Source organism: Setaria italica, chromosome IX (genome assembly GCF_000263155.2).
Source record: "Setaria italica strain Yugu1 chromosome IX, Setaria_italica_v2.0, whole genome shotgun sequence".
NCBI classification, from domain to species: domain Eukaryota; kingdom Viridiplantae; phylum Streptophyta; class Magnoliopsida; order Poales; family Poaceae; genus Setaria; species Setaria italica.
In genome coordinates, this window is record NC_028458.1 from 50,625,264 (window position 1) to 50,640,651 (window position 15,388).

The following is a 15,388-nucleotide window of genomic DNA, read 5'->3' on the forward strand; positions in this document are numbered from 1 at the left end:
GGGGAAGAGCAATCGAGAGTACTCGGAATCATACTAAAGCGCAAGGGCCATGTATCCCGTACACCACCGCGGGAGCAGTCTTTGTCGGAGATAGCATTTTGCCAGAGACTTCATGACGTGTGTCTATTTGGCCATGCGGCGCCAGTGCAAACTAGCGCGGTGTAATGGCACCGCCGGGCGGCTCGAAAGCTGCGGGGGAGTGTGTTTGTCATACCAACCCTAGACCATTAGCCCGCGCCAATCAGTAGCCTGCTGCTGCTGCTTGCTTGATTAGTGTTATTTACCCTTGTAGTAGAGATGTCATTGTTAATTGTTTGTGAGCACAGGCGAATGTGATTGCTACACCCGGTGTCAGTTTATTACAATGATCACTCGAGTAAAAGATACTGGTCGATCAGTGCTCGCAGTACTTTTGTGCACATAAAATATGCGAGTAAAAGATACTGGAATTTAATGGGGAATTGAAAGGAGAGTGCGTCCTCATCCTCTTGTCCGTAGTCAGTCCCCAGTCGTCTTTAATTTAACCTGCATGGCTGGTCTTTAAAAAACAAATCGCGACAAGAACGGGTGGCTAGCGAAACCTGATTTTAGTGATTGATAGCATGAATGCAGAAACGCACCGGTATGGCACCGCCCTGTGCGCGGAGTCCCCACTGCCTCAGACCCTACCATGCTCATTACTTTTGGCCTTACCCTTACGCCACGAAGCAGGGGAGGAGGGACCTTTTTTGAGGAAATGTTCGTGATTGAATGCCATGCAAAAAATGGATTATTCTATGTTCTTAGATATCGTGGTCCGTCCTAATCTAGAGACAGCAGTAGTGTGTACTAATTGTGTATCAGTGTGTTTGCTAGTACGTTCCGGTATGTGCAGCGCTCACCGATAAAAAGAAGTGGGTGCAGTGATTACTCTTCTGATGATGATTACGCATGTACAAGACAAAGTCAGCTGGCTGCTGACCCATTTCTTCGTGCGATTGTAGCGGAGTAGGCAAGCGAGTCACGTTCCATCCGTCGGATCGCGAAGAAATAACGGTCACTTTACACTGGGGTTCCGGGGTAGTATTACATGTGCCTGGCCGCCTGATGACAGGAGATGGAAACGGTGGTCTCGCGTCCAAAGACGCACGTGGTTTAGCGCCGCGCGATGCATGATCGCGCGCAGGGGGCGCATGGCCCTCGCGCTCCCGGCTCGGTCAGCCTGGTTCGTCGATTTGCACGACCAGTTTTCAAACCCCGGCCCATCTGCGGCGATCAGCAGACTAGCCATGCCGCCGCGCCGCGCCATGGGCAGCACCGGCCACCGGCCGTACCCCCCGCGCCTTCCCTGAACCTTCACCGTCTCTGCCTCGTGATAGCACTGCTTGATGATTAGCGTACGAACGTACACATGTGCCGCAACAGTGACCGCGCGCAAGTAGCAGCTTCAATTCGCCACTGGGCACGAGGGCATCCACTGACTGTACCGTGTATATATGACCCGGTTGGGGACCGAGGCGCCGGGCCTTAGCTTGATTCTCCGTAGCTGATAGCGCGCCCCAGAAGGTTTCCAATCGAGTGGTAACGAACAGGAAATCCGGAGGGGGAGAAGTGCATTCCGGAGAAGAAATAGGCATAAATAGCAGCCACGCGCGGCGGCGAGCAACGCGCCGGCCCATAGTTTCGATCCGACCACTTGCTAGCTAGTTGTTCAGAGAACAGAGGGAGGCTGCTCCGTCCTGGTAGCCTCGCGCAGTCGCGTGGTGCTTATCACGGGTACGAAAATAGTAGGGCTGGCAAACCGGTGGCCGGCCGGCGGCGCGGCGGCCGAGGAGATGGGGAGCCTCGACGGCCACTCGCTGCAGGGCCATCACCACGGCTACGCCCACTCCCACGCTGGCGCGGGCGGGGGCGCCGACAGCGGCGGCAACAACAACGACGAGGACGACGCGTCGCCGCCGCCGGCCTCGGGTGGAGGAGGAGCGGGGGCGGGCCCGCGCCGGCCGCGCGGGCGGCCCCCCGGGTCCAAGAACAAGCCGAAGCCGCCGGTGGTGGTGACGCGGGAGAGCCCCAACGCGATGCGCTCCCACGTGCTGGAGATCGCCAGCGGCGCCGATATCGTCGACGCCATCGCGGGCTTCTCCCGCCGCCGCCAGCGGGGCGTCTCCGTCCTCAGCGGGACCGGCACCGTCACCAACGTCACGCTGCGGCAGCCCGCGGGGGCCGGGGCCGCCGCCGTCGCGCTGCGGGGACGGTTCGAGATACTGTCCCTGTCCGGGGCCTTCCTCCCGGCGCCTGCGCCGCCGGGAGCCACGGGGCTCGCCGTGTACCTGGCGGGAGGGCAGGGGCAGGTGGTGGGCGGGAGCGTCATGGGGGAGCTCATCGCGTCGGGGCCCGTCATGGTGATCGCAGCCACGTTCGGGAACGCCACCTACGAGAGGCTGCCGCTGGACCAGGACGCCGAGGAGGGCGCCGTGCTGTCCGGGTCGTCGGAGGGCGCCACCGCGCAGCAGATGGAGCAGCAGCAGAGCAGCGGGGGCAACGTCGTGCCGCCGTCCATGTACGCCGTCCCGCAGACGCCGCCGCACGACATGTTCGGGCAGTGGGGGCACGCGGCCGTGACGCGGCCACCGCCGACGTCGTTCTAGAAAGCACCGGCTGGCCGGCGATTGATCTCTCTTTGTTTCTCTTTGCGTCTTTGCTAGTTAGATTTCTACTTCTTGCGTAGTTAGCTAGTTGTTTGAGTAGCTCGACTGCCATGTTAATTAATGTGCTACTATGTCATGCATATGTGTGATCTTTTCATTTCTTCTCTCTTCTATTTGGAGCCTGTGGAGTTAATAATGCACGATTCCTATTAGTATTTGCGAATTAGCATCGACCAATGCTTACTGGCTCATCATTCTATCGGCTCTTGACGTTTCTGCAAGCATCAACGAGCTGAGCTAGTTACGCGAATCAGTTTCATCTGAACTGCTAAGTTAATCTCCATTCATTTCATTTTTAGACAAGCCTTGTTCTTGAATTCTGCTCTACATCTTGTGGGAAGGCCAGGGCCTACATGTTAGATGTTATAATTATACCATATTGCCATGAACTGATGACGCCAAATGCACATGTTTCTTTATTTGCTCCTCATACCCCAATTTGGTTCTTAGGTTTGATCATCATTCCATTGAAGAACTCTCAGAATGATTCTGAATTTGTAAAAAATAATACTTAAGTTCTTTCAAAATAAACTATGTTAATTGCTGACTTTGAACTTCACTATGAGGAGACCCGCTGATCTTGACACTCCATTTTGCTAGTTTATTATTTCTTAGATCAATCTACCTTTTCGCTGACGGATACATCCATTTCATATGAATTCGCCTTACCATTATTTCAGACTCACGTAGTCTGGGGTTCTTCGCCGCCATGCACCATGAGCAAGTACACAAGTGCTTGACAGATTAAGCCATGCATTGGATCTACATAGAGTAGTGGTGAAGGGTGTTCACAGGACGTGTTTACATGTGCTGGATTCATGCGGGGGAGGTTATTAGGCGTTGTTTAAGCTGCCGTGCTAGGTTTTGATATGGCACGTGTAAGGTGGTCGTTAACAAAAAGTTGGAAACTGTTGGAAACTATGTACTCCCTCCTTTTCTGTTTAGAAGATGCACATATTCAAACTTTATAATCTTTGACTAATAATTTAGTAATTTATTTTTTTATTTTTTTAATGTAAACATGGTTGGATTTGTAATCAAATGTACTCTCCAATGATTATAAGTTTAGAGCTATAAATAATATAATATAATATAAATAAATAAATGATCAAAGTCTAATTTGGGAGACCGTGCCGTGCCATGCCATGCCATGCCTTGTAAACAGGAATGGAGGGAGTAACTTTGTTCCATCTTGGTAATGAATTCAGGTCCGGCTCCCCCAAAAAAAGGCTCATACTGACAGGGAATGGTGAAGGGGTGGGGAGAAGGGAGCATGCAAATGAGGTAAGTGTTGGAAATCTAAAAATCTTTGGTAGATTAGTGCTGTAATGGATTACGGATGCAAATCGTTACACACACACACTGCCACACTGGCACGGGTACTTCAATTTCTTTATGTAAGACGCATGCACAATCATCTAATCCATGATGTTTCGACGATCATGGACTGTTGGAGCATAAAAAAACTGGAGAGCAATACTGGCTGGCGAACGAAATAAACTATCCAAGAAAGCAACGCGCTGGTCACCTAGTCTTAACAAGCGAAGTACAACGATCAACAACGACGCAGTAGCACTCAGGACTGCTTTTTTGCCATTTTTACGATGCTCCAAGCACAAGCTGAAACATGATCGGGAACACTAAAAAGGGAGCAGCCAAATTCGCCGGTCAGCAAAATTCCATCCGCTCCGAATCGAGCGCCGCTGCTGAATTCTTGTCTGCCTCCAGGAAAAGCCCCGTCCCGTCAAGAGCTTCCCCCACTACTGCTCGACCCATTCCTTCCCTCACCCCTTTTCCCATATCAGCTCACCACCCGGACAGGAAGAAATGCTCTCATCTCATCACGGAGCAGTAGCAGCAGCAGCTAGCTACCGGGGTTAGCTGAATGAAGCTTGTCACCGCCGATGGACTTGGTGGTTAAATTAGAGGGGCATGGATGGCCCCATGGAGACGGCGACATGGCGGCACTGTGCCCTACACCCACCGGTACGACACTGGGCGGGTGAGGTGAAACGAAACGAAACGAAGTGACAGGTGTGTGAGTGCGTGTGCTCGTGTGTCTACATGTTCCAAACCCGCACGAAACGAAAGGGATCGATCGCCTACTGTTCGCTGCCCGTCTTTGGATGCTCGGAGAACATGCCATATATGTCCATCGCCTGCTCACTCTCTCTCACAGACTCACACGCTACAACGGTGTGCGGAGCGGAAAAGAACCTTCGTGCCAAAAAAAAAAAGCTTATTCGCCTTGCTGCTAGTGCCGTGATTTCGTGCAGGTAGGAATATCCCAATGCCCCAACTTACCTCTCGTGACTCCCGTCTCTCCAATGTCCATTCCCATCTCTCTAGAATCTAGATCGATCCCTCTCTCCCCCAAAGGCAAAGGATGGTAGGGTAGGCGTGACTCCGGTATGGATGGGCGATGTGTCTGATTTGATTTGATTTCCGAAGTGTGATCCAAGTTGGCGTGGCGATGCCCGTGTCCCGTCTCGTTGAGAAGGGAAGGAAGCAGCTAGCGGTGGTTGGGCCTTTGGAGTGCAGGCGTTCACATCGGACCTGACCTTGTTCTGCACCGCGGCCGCGCGCGCCGGGGCCCTCCACCGCTGTGCGACGCGTCCGGCCGTCCCCGCTTTGCCTAGCCCGTTCAGGAAGTAAAGCCCCCACCCGGCCACCCCCCGCGCCTCGCACCCGGATTAGGCTTGACATTTCCACGGATTTGACCTCACCAACTTCTCCCCGACCGCCGCTGTGCGACCCACGCTCTCCTCCACCTCCATGCACACGAGCAGCGTACGCGCCTGCAGTTGAGCAGTCCTCCCGACCCACGACGCGACGTGCGCTGCCTTGACTCACGGAGACGCCACGGGCAAGGCAGGCGCGCTGCGGCGAGCTAGCATGGGCGTGAGTGACCGAGGCGCACCGGGAATTTTCACCCATCCCGACCGTTGGCTAGCGTGCCGGGGCGACGGTGCCACCAGCCCCACCACGTAGCACGTACCCGGCCAGGGGCACTGGGGCAGCCGGTGCCCGCGCGAGGCATGGCACGGAGCGGGAGCGCGACCACGGTGTCGGCAACGCACGCGCGCATGGCCGCTCGCAGACCCAACCTCCCCACGTGGGAGCAGTCGCGCCATTCAACCGGCGGACTGTTTGCCGTCGGCAAGGTAGCTGCACTGCTGAAGTGCGGGCGCGCATGCAAATAAATTCGTGCGCTACCATTTGCGACGCGTACGCAGACGCAGCTATACTGGCCCGACTACCGTCATCAGAGGTTCGGGGCCGTGTCAATGCAGCTAGGCAGGAGTCTGCGTGGCGAGTTGGGCCTGTTCGCTTCAGCTTATAAGCCGGCTGAAAAGCTGAAGCGGCTGATTTGTTGTGAGAGAAAAACACTGTTTGGTAGCTAATAAGCTGACTGAATAAGCTGAAGCGAACAGGGCTAGCTCTCGCGGCGTTCAATTTCGAACAGCTACGGGCGGAAGATGAGTAGATGACGGGTCAACGTCCCAGGCACTGTGAGGAACGAGGAGTCCCGTTCCATCCCTACGAGCACGACCTTGTCCCGGTCCCATGCATGTTCGCGGAGCAACTGTTCCGAGTCCAACCGGCTCTCGCTTCCAAAACAAGGAAAGATCCAAAATAGTCCAACCAACTTGCCATTCTGCAAATGAACGTGGCCGCGACCAACACGGCATTGCATTGCACCGCACGTGTGGATCGGACCGAACGGGGAGAGCGGCACGAGCGGTGACCGAGCGTCCGAGCCCCGCGCCTGGGAACAGTAGGCAGAGCTCTTGGACTTTTTGGCAGGGCGACCAGGTCCTAACACAGCTGGGGCAAAGCGGTCGCCGGGCGTCTGCAGTCTGCGCGGGTGCTGCGGTAGAAGATGAATTCGCTGGCCTTATTTGGGTAGCAATCATAGCTCCGAAGGCCACCAAATTTAGCGAGGCAGGCGCCAGACTACAAGTAGAGGGAGCAAAGCGCGATTGCTGAGCGCAGCCACCGGTGTAGAGTGCAAACGCTGCGCACAATGACAACGGCAAATTTCCAATGACAGGGAGCTGTTTTTCGTGATGGAAAGGAACACCAATGATGGCATGGCGATCATCTACTGACATCACGGGGCGAGAAAAAAAATAAAAGTGACAACCCATCGCGATGCACCAATGAGATACATTGGGTGCAGAACGTCACGAACAGTCGCAACAAATTCCAGGCGTCCCTTTCTCGACCAACAGGCTACAGCCCAGATAAGATATAAAAAACGCATTTTGATAGACAAACATTTATATGTTGTATGCTCACGCATACGCAAACCTGGTCTAATCAAGCGCGCCAGCAAACAACTGGGCAAGCTAAAGAAAAATACAAATAATGAAAGCATTGTGAACTGCGCAAATAACGATTCCAGTGCACATAAAGAATGGGGCGTAAATAAAGCTGGCGTCAAAACAGTGCGATGTAAACACAGGGATTTGTTGCATCGGACAGAGATGTAAATATAGCATTTTCAATGAATGGGGGAAAGTAGGTTGAAGGGCATCCAAACAGTGAAACAGATCATAAGGATACACTGGAACAAGCTAAGAAAATAATGGAGTACACATAAGATTGCATTGTTAATTAAACTAAATGTAAATTTGCAATTTCTAAAGAAGCATTCCCATGTGACGCTGACGCCACGTTTAGGGATACACCTTCGTAAGAACTCAGATTCCAGTGGTCGCTACTGTTGGCAACAACTCACTGCCCCTTGGCGACTAGCTGGAACTGAGTTCCTCACGTGTCCCCTCCTGGGAATTAACATGACAGCACACAAGAAATTTCTAATGACTGTTCAAATTTGTTGCACTTTTTTGGCTCCATAAAATTTCAGATTACAAAATGCTGCAATCTGAATCCACGACTAACCAAAGCATGCTGATCTCCCCGAACACAACCCTAGGTCGCAGCAACAAAAATACTCAGCATCACATCTCCATAAATGCTAATATAATAATCGATTGACGTGCACGTCTACACAAGACACTGAATTCTAAATGTGCTGGTGTCGGTAGGATGCTACATCCAAACCAACATAGAGAAGGGCACAAAGTGCTTGCAACCCAACATAAATGAACTGAGTAGCCTTAAGTCTCAACATCAGTGACCCACAGATCAAAGGTGAACAGATGAAAGCATGATTTGGTTACACGTGGTCTCCCAAATGCATGAACGCATTTTGTACAACTAGTACTGAATTGGATGACTCCAAAGCTATTCTACCTCTTCGAAAAGAAACAGCACTAGCACGCTATTTAAGCCGTCAGTTAAAAACTATGCTAGATTTGTCATGAGGATGAACATGGAAAACCAAGATAACGGTCAAAGCCAAGAAAAGGAACCATAGTATTACCAGTCAATAAAGATTCTATAAACTCAGGGCACTAATCAACAAGGAGAACAGGAAGCTCCCCTTGTCCCCCGGTTTTTTCTTTCTAAAGCACACATGCCCATGCATCATTGGACAGCAAGTAATAGCCTAAGTTGGCAAACTAAAGATGGAGGTCATCCCAGGTGGAAGATGATTTCTGCAAATACTGTTTGTAGCTCAAATCATCAGCTGGTTTGGTGGTTTCATATTCCAAGCATAAAAGTTTATCATGGTATATTTTTTTTCACTTTCTCTTAAGTCAGCATTAAAACTACGTTTCTGAAAAGAATGATGGCTATAGCATCAAATATTTACCTGCGTGATATAGCAATCAAATATATTGGCTACTGCACAAACCTGAAACTAAGCAGCACCGACCAAACAACTGGTAAGAAGGAATGCTTTAGCAGACTTTCCAATCAACAATGTTACCAACTTGTTTTTGTTGAGGCGTGGATCAAATCATCCTGAGGAACATAAAAAGCTTGTGCACATGGTGCTAATCTGCCAATAATCCAAATTCAAATCAACAAAGTAGCAGCAAGGTGTCCACAAAAGTGGAAAAATAAATAAGCAGGTATCATTTCACAGCAAGCCCAGGGGTGCCCTTATCCAAAATCAATCTTCCTTATTACTTTCCAGTAAATGAATAATGTAATATAGCTATGCTAGGTTTCACTAATATATATTTTTAACAAATTACACAACAAGGTACGCTAGTATAGAACTTATCAGAAATTCAGAATATCAACTTCCAGTTAAGGAAAGAAAACAAAACCAAGCAATTCACGAAACATAAATATCTCCATTTCAGTGTTATGGTTCATACAAATCTGTAGAAGCAAACATTACCAGATAACTGGCAGCTAAGCCTGCACGCAGCTGCATCAAGGAAACAGATCAGGAATCCTCAGATCAACTGCCACATAAACATACAGAACATTAAATAGGCATCATATAACCACACTTCCATAACATTGAGATAAGCACTTGAAAATAGAAACTCAAATGCGTCGGAATAAAATTCTCAGGCTAGTTGTTGATGGCTTTCTTGGCTCTAAGAGATTCAAGGGCCTTCTCACGAAGCTCGATTTCAAGTTTCTTCTGATCAGACTCTTCTCTGCCCACGGGTGAACCTCTTTTCCTAACATCAACATCTGAATCAGAATCCCGATCCTTCTCAGAATCTGAAGGTGCAACAGTATCAGAATGCTTCGACTTTTGTTTGCTGGCATGGCGTTCTGCCCTTCTGCGATGCCGCTCTTCACGTCTACGACGTCTTTCTTCTTTTCTTAGCTTCTTTTCTTCCTTCCTCCTCCTCTTTGCCTCTTTGCCATCTGGCTCGGAATCAGACTCAGAACTATCATCATACTGTTTCTTATGCTTATGGGCCTTCTTGTTCCTTTGCTTCTCAGAATGGGATCTATGTTTGTCAGGTTCTTCGGACCCTGAACTGCCAGAATCAATGTGGCTTTTAACATCTGTTCTTTTCTTGAGCTTTTTGACAGGACTTCCATCTTCCGATTGGGAGCCCTCATTGACTTTAGAAAAATATTTCTTTGCCCCAGTAGCATTATCAGAATCATCACGTGAACCCCTCACGGCACGCTCACTGTTCCTCTCATCCTTTGAATGCGAGTCATCTTTTTCAATTCTAGGTGGGGAACGCTCATCAGGAGAATCAGTTCTACGCTTCATTCTTCTACCAACAAGCTCATCTTCTGATGATTCAGACAGTTGATCAGGGTGTTTCTTCTGGACGCCCTTGCCACTGGAAAACAGAAAACAATATCATACAATTGCTGAGAAGATGCACATTGTGCTGAGCAAGATGGTGCTTTCTGATATATATATATAGCTACACATGTATTTAGCAAGATCGCACTTATTTTACGATGACATCATCATAGTTATAACTGAGGGCCAGTTTGGTAGGGCTCCAGCTCTGGCTTCTCCTGCGGCTCCAGCTGAAGCCCTACCAAACAGTTTGGTCAAAAACGGCTCCACCCTTGGAGCACTAGAGGAGCCGGGGCCGTTTTATATGGAGAAGCCAGAGCCAAAAAAAGTGGCTCCTCCAGCTCCTTCTCATTTTAGGAGGAGCTGGAGCCCTACCAAACTGGCCCTGAATATATAACAGTAACAAATGGCACATCCACCAAAACGATAGGTCTGTATAAACTTGTCAACCACATGCCTTCATACTCAAGGGATGAAGAAGACACTATCAGAGAATAAATCTTCATCTGAGATTTATATAGTATTATGCAGTTTTCAATAAGAGAATTACAACATATATTAAGGTTCTGTACATTAGGGAAAAAGGTAGTGTTGCAAAGTGGTTCAAATAGTAGCAGAAAGCTATGGGTACAGAGCACACAGTAGTTCCAGCGAGCATTCAATTCTCAAGAACTAAAAGCAGTTTCAGAAAGGGAATCCAACCTTTGTAACATGAATGGAGATTTTTCTCCAGGGCTTAAGACACCAGCTCCAACTTTATTCAGCTGCCGATCTGCTGAGAAATCCTTGGTTTTCCTACGTGCTGAATTTGCTTTTCGTGCACTCTCTCTGAAACAGGAATAGAGAAACAACATTAATATTGAGAAAATGCAAGGGAAACAATTTTACAAGCACAATAGAGGAAAATATGGCACCAACCTAGCACGACTGCCTTCGTCCTCATCTCCACTTGTATCTGTGCTGTCCTGACTAGGTAATTGTTTCCCTGAGCTCCTGAAAGAACCGCCAAACAGATGATGAGACCTTTCAACATCCAAATATGTTCTCTAAGGGCAGAATATGGAAGAAAGCATATACAACACAATGCAGAAAAATACACACCTATCACGTGTGGAGTTTCTTTCTTCATTATTTGGCGGCCTCAAGGAATTTGACAACCTACGTTCAGAATCTGGGGAACGATGATCACCAGTCCTTGCACCATCCCTGTCACTATCATCACCTGATCTTCGTTCTCGGTCCCTAAGACAATATTGGCTGTAAGGTACTAGTTTCTGGATACAAGCAAAAGAGCATATCTAAAAATATTTTTTTTGGTTCCTTAGGTATCGTAAGGGAATAGTTCCTGATAAACATATCTCAAAAGAAAACTATGTTACCTTTCAGGCACAACTCTGTCTTTAGTGGAGGGGGTGCCATTTGTTCCTTTCTCAATCTCCACACTCAAACTCCGGCGAGAACGATTAGGACTTTTGCTACTGTACGGACTGATACTCCTGCAGGTATTGATATATCAGAATTGGTTGCTGATTCCATGCATAGAGAGGTGGAAAGAAAGTATCGCTGCAGATTTACCTTCTCCGCTGTGGAGATGGACGTCGATTTGCATAACGAGTTTTCGGTGAACTTGGGGATCTCCTTCGGCGTTTTGGAGATGGGGACCGACGTTTTACTGGCGATCGAGACCATGGCCTACGTCTTCCAGGAGATGGGGAGCGTGGCCTGCGGCTTCCAGGAGATGGGGACCGTGGTCTGCGCCTTCCTGGAGATGGGGACCGTGGCCTGCGCCTTCCAGGAGATGGGGACCTTGGCCTTCGCCTTCCTGGAGATGGGGACCTTGGCCTACGCCTTGCTGGAGATGGAGATCGATGTCTGCCTGGTGAAAATCTGTGTCGAACAGGAGACCTTCGACGTGCAGGAGATGGTGACCTCCTTGGCGCACGAGCTGGTGAACGACGATGGCGAGGAGAAGGTGACCTTCGTGATCCAGATGATGGTGATTTTCTGCGAAGAGGAGATCTCCTGCGTGAAGGTGGGGACGGATACCTTGACAGTGAAGGTGACCCTCTCCTTGAATAAGGTGATCTCCTTCTAGAAATTGAAGGGGTACTTCTTGGAGAATGCCTTCGGGGAGAAGCAGAGCGTCTAGGTGAAGTTGAACGCCGTGATGATCTACGATGTCTATCAATGGAGCGGGAACGCCTGGAAGGAGATCGAGAACGCTTTCTGGGAGAAATAGATCTTTGCCTACCATGGGGTGACAAAGATATGCTCCTGGATCTGCGACTTCCCCTGGAAGGAAAAAAATCAATAAATTTATTCTCCACAGTAATTTCACCTAGAACAAACCCTACAACGTGATTAGGCTATTTGAGAAAAGAAACATCAGTGTTAAAGATAAGAAAGAAAACAGTAGAATGATGGTTTGCATACTTACAATGATTTATCTAAAAATTCATGACGGTTTAGAAAGATTTCAGATCACGACAGCCTTTTGAACATAATTACTTAATATCTATTAGCTATTTAACTGTTCTCAAAATACACTGATGCATTAATAAAAAGTTTTACTTAAGAGGAGTGGCCTAAATTTTGATTGGTGATGACAGTTTCTTACATAAGTCAGTAATAAAGGGTGGCAACCACAAGCTGACTGGTTACAGGTAAAACACAAAGATTGGTCTTCGGAAAATAAATAGTCACAATGCAAAGGACTGGATCCTCTAAATATAGGCATACAGTGATAGCATAGTGTGAAGCATGCATTTAAGATGTAGTTAAAGCCATAAAAAACACTGACCGGTTCTTTGTTCTTGAGCTGCGCTTGAAGTCCAATTCCATTTCTTCCGTGGCATCGATATTTGTTTTATTTAAAGCAGAGCCATTTGGATCACCATAGGATCTTGAGTTGCTAGTATCCCCATCCTACAGTAGTTGAGGTAAAGAATGATATGAACCCAAATAATCGGAGAAGCTATCTGAATACCATCAGAAACAAAAGATGTCACGAAATAACCTAAAATCAATGATACAAAAAAATGGCTGAAATGCTCACCATCATTTTCTGCTTCTCCAGTTCTAAGTCTATTCCCTCTTTCTCCCGCTTCTTTTGGATCTCCTGTGCAATTCTATCATCCTCCGCCTGCATTAAGTATAAGACTTTCACATTTCTGAAAATGAAATATGACCAACATTTCAATGATCTCTGAAAATTATTATAGTTTCATGGGATGAACAAAGAATTTAAAAGGCCCCACTAAACCCCGAAAGTCTAAAAATCGCAACCAAAGAATGGAGAAACTAAGCTTCTAATAGCCATCCACGGTGATCACTCAAAATGGCCCATAAAAATATATGCATTCTGCCATATGAACAAACTACCATTGTTGTGCTTACAGTGCTTAAGGACCCAAAAGGCCATAAACTCCCATATGAATGATCTGAGTTAATTGAAACTTGAAAGGGTAAATTGCGCATCTGCCACTACTTTGATCTTAACTTAAATTTGCCTTTATAAAACCATAAGTTGTAAATTTGCCATCAAAACCGGTGGAGAAGCAGGTCGGGCTGCAGGAATGAGGAGCTCGGCAAGGAGGTTGGCCTCGGGTGGATCTACGGCGGGAGGAGGGGCCAACATCAAATGAGAAGTCACAGTGGCTGCCAAAATGCACGGCAACGCCACTGAATCGGGAGCAGGAGTGGCTGATTTGGAGCTTCTCGTCGCCTGCAACCCAAGGACCTGCTCCTCCACTGCATGCTGACGCTGCCACACTCCTCCCCAACTTCATTGACAATGCATCCACATGCGAGGACAGCGTATCGTAGCACAGAGAGGGCAATTTGCGTCAGTCAAACGGATTTCATGAGGTGCGGCAGTCCAATGTTTGACCAGCCTATCCGATGGCAAATATGCAGTTTAGTCTTTTTAGTGGCAAATGTACAGCTATGGTTCGAACTGGTGGCAAATGTGCAATTGGCCTTAATTGAAAATAGCATATCCAACAGGCACCGGTCAAATTGGTGACAGTACACTAATATATTTTTAGTCAAACAAACCTTTCTCTGCTGTATTTCAGCCTCCTTTTCATCTAGAAACTGTTGAGGTACCCCACTGGCATTCTGTTGCGCACTTAAGAGGAGGCCCCAGAGCTCCTTCATGAACTTCACTGTGTTCTTCTCCATGAACCCTGTCAGCTGGATCTGGATCTTCTTCCCATCCGCCTCCTGCCATTGAAAAAAAAAGGCATAAACACACCTCATCGGCATCAGTTATCATCTATGATACAAGTGAAATAATATTACACATTACAAAAGAAACAATATGGATGTACTGTATGTGATTTTGAAAGACATTAAAAAAAACCAATTCTATAGCTGAGCAACATTGGACTATATGGCATAGCAGTCAGAAATACAACTTCCCAGCAGAAAGATTTCTCATCATGCACAAGCAACTGTAACACACAAGATGGGGACATTGCTTGGCTACAAGGCATAACTGAATCCAGTTGGAATTTTGTGAAATCAGAAATTGGCTAGGATTATCTTCACATGATTGATCAGATTACAAGCCACTGTCCAAACAAGCCTGCATATGCTCTCAGGTTTGTGTTGACTCCTAAACTAAAGCAGTATTTCAGTTCTAATTCCTGAGCTAGATCATAAAATAGCTGCTCTGTAGTTTCTTAGCTACATTACTGAAGCTGCTTAGACTAAATCCACTGTAATCCAGGCATGCCTACAGGTACCAAGTAGGAGAGACTGCTTTTTTCAATGAAAAATTCAATCAAATTTGGTACCTATTGATGCACCATGCGCACACTATTCCATAAGGGCGTAATAAACATGCAACATTGCTAGACACGAATAAAGCGTGTCTTTAGTAGAAACTTCACCTTCTCTTCGAGGAGGCCATAGATGAAGTTGATAAGCACTTCGTCCTCGAACCCGAGAAGCTCAGTGACTCGCTTGGCGATCCAGGGCTTCATCACATCCATCTTGACCTTTGACATGTCCACCTATCACCAACCCCAAGCACAAAATCCCAGAATCAGAGCATGCCCTTGAAGGTAACAGCTATAACCCCGAAACATTCAGCGCTAATTACAGCCAAATTGAGAAACGAAGCACACGAGTGAACGAACGAACTAACCAAGTGGTCAAGCTCAGGCGCGAACTTCTGCGTCTTGAGCAGCTTGGCCTGCTTGTTGGAGAAGCGCGTGTCCTGGTCAGCGGACGTCCCCTGCGCAAAAGCCACGGGGAATCAGCGCGGCCTCTCTCACAGACGCAGATCCGACGACCCCGAACAACGACGGAGGGACGAAACGCGAGCTAGATAGATCGAGGCAACGAGTGGGCAGCTTACCCGGAAGAAGCCGCCCGACATCTTCGCTGACGCAGATGCCGCAGCCGCCGCCGGGGGCAGGAGGCGTCGGGGGACTGCAGGGGGGTCGCGGGTGACTAGGGTTCGAAGGCGTCCGCGTGTGCCGCTGGGGAAGGGTAGGCGACGAGAGTACGGACCGACGAGAGATATGCAGCGGAGGGGCGGGGGCGG

The 15,388-nt window shown here is 48.3% G+C and overlaps 2 protein-coding genes across 5 annotated transcripts; one reads left to right on the top strand and one right to left on the bottom strand.

The window, feature by feature from the left end:
• Positions 1–1,496: 1,496 nt before the first annotated feature.
• Positions 1,497–2,850, top strand: LOC101767454 (AT-hook motif nuclear-localized protein 19). Its single transcript, XM_004984871.3, has one exon. It carries the CDS (start codon positions 1,815–1,817, stop codon positions 2,625–2,627), a length of 813 nt encoding a protein of 270 aa, XP_004984928.1. The 5' UTR covers positions 1,497–1,814; the 3' UTR covers positions 2,628–2,850.
• Positions 2,851–7,184: 4,334 nt separating this feature from the next.
• Positions 7,185–15,377, bottom strand: LOC101767855 (serine/arginine repetitive matrix protein 1). Of its 4 annotated transcripts, none has more exons than XR_001163024.2 (14): positions 15,200–15,377; positions 14,987–15,076; positions 14,730–14,852; positions 13,891–14,058; positions 12,890–12,976; positions 12,635–12,759; positions 11,410–12,126; positions 11,214–11,330; positions 10,936–11,076; positions 10,753–10,827; positions 10,537–10,662; positions 8,950–9,868; positions 8,534–8,601; positions 7,185–7,625 (listed from the first exon to the last, which is right to left on the bottom strand). XR_001163024.2 is itself a non-coding variant. In XM_004984872.3 (12 exons), exons 1-12 carry the CDS (start codon positions 15,218–15,220, stop codon positions 9,130–9,132), a joined length of 2,529 nt encoding a protein of 842 aa, XP_004984929.1. In that variant the 5' UTR covers positions 15,221–15,377; the 3' UTR covers positions 8,865–9,129. The 4 variants fall into 4 exon arrangements, 1 of the variants encoding a protein (XP_004984929.1); XR_215957.3 differs by having other exon boundaries at positions 8,455–8,601; XR_215956.3 differs by having other exon boundaries at positions 7,185–8,601.
• Between the last annotated feature and the right edge of the window lie 11 nt (positions 15,378–15,388).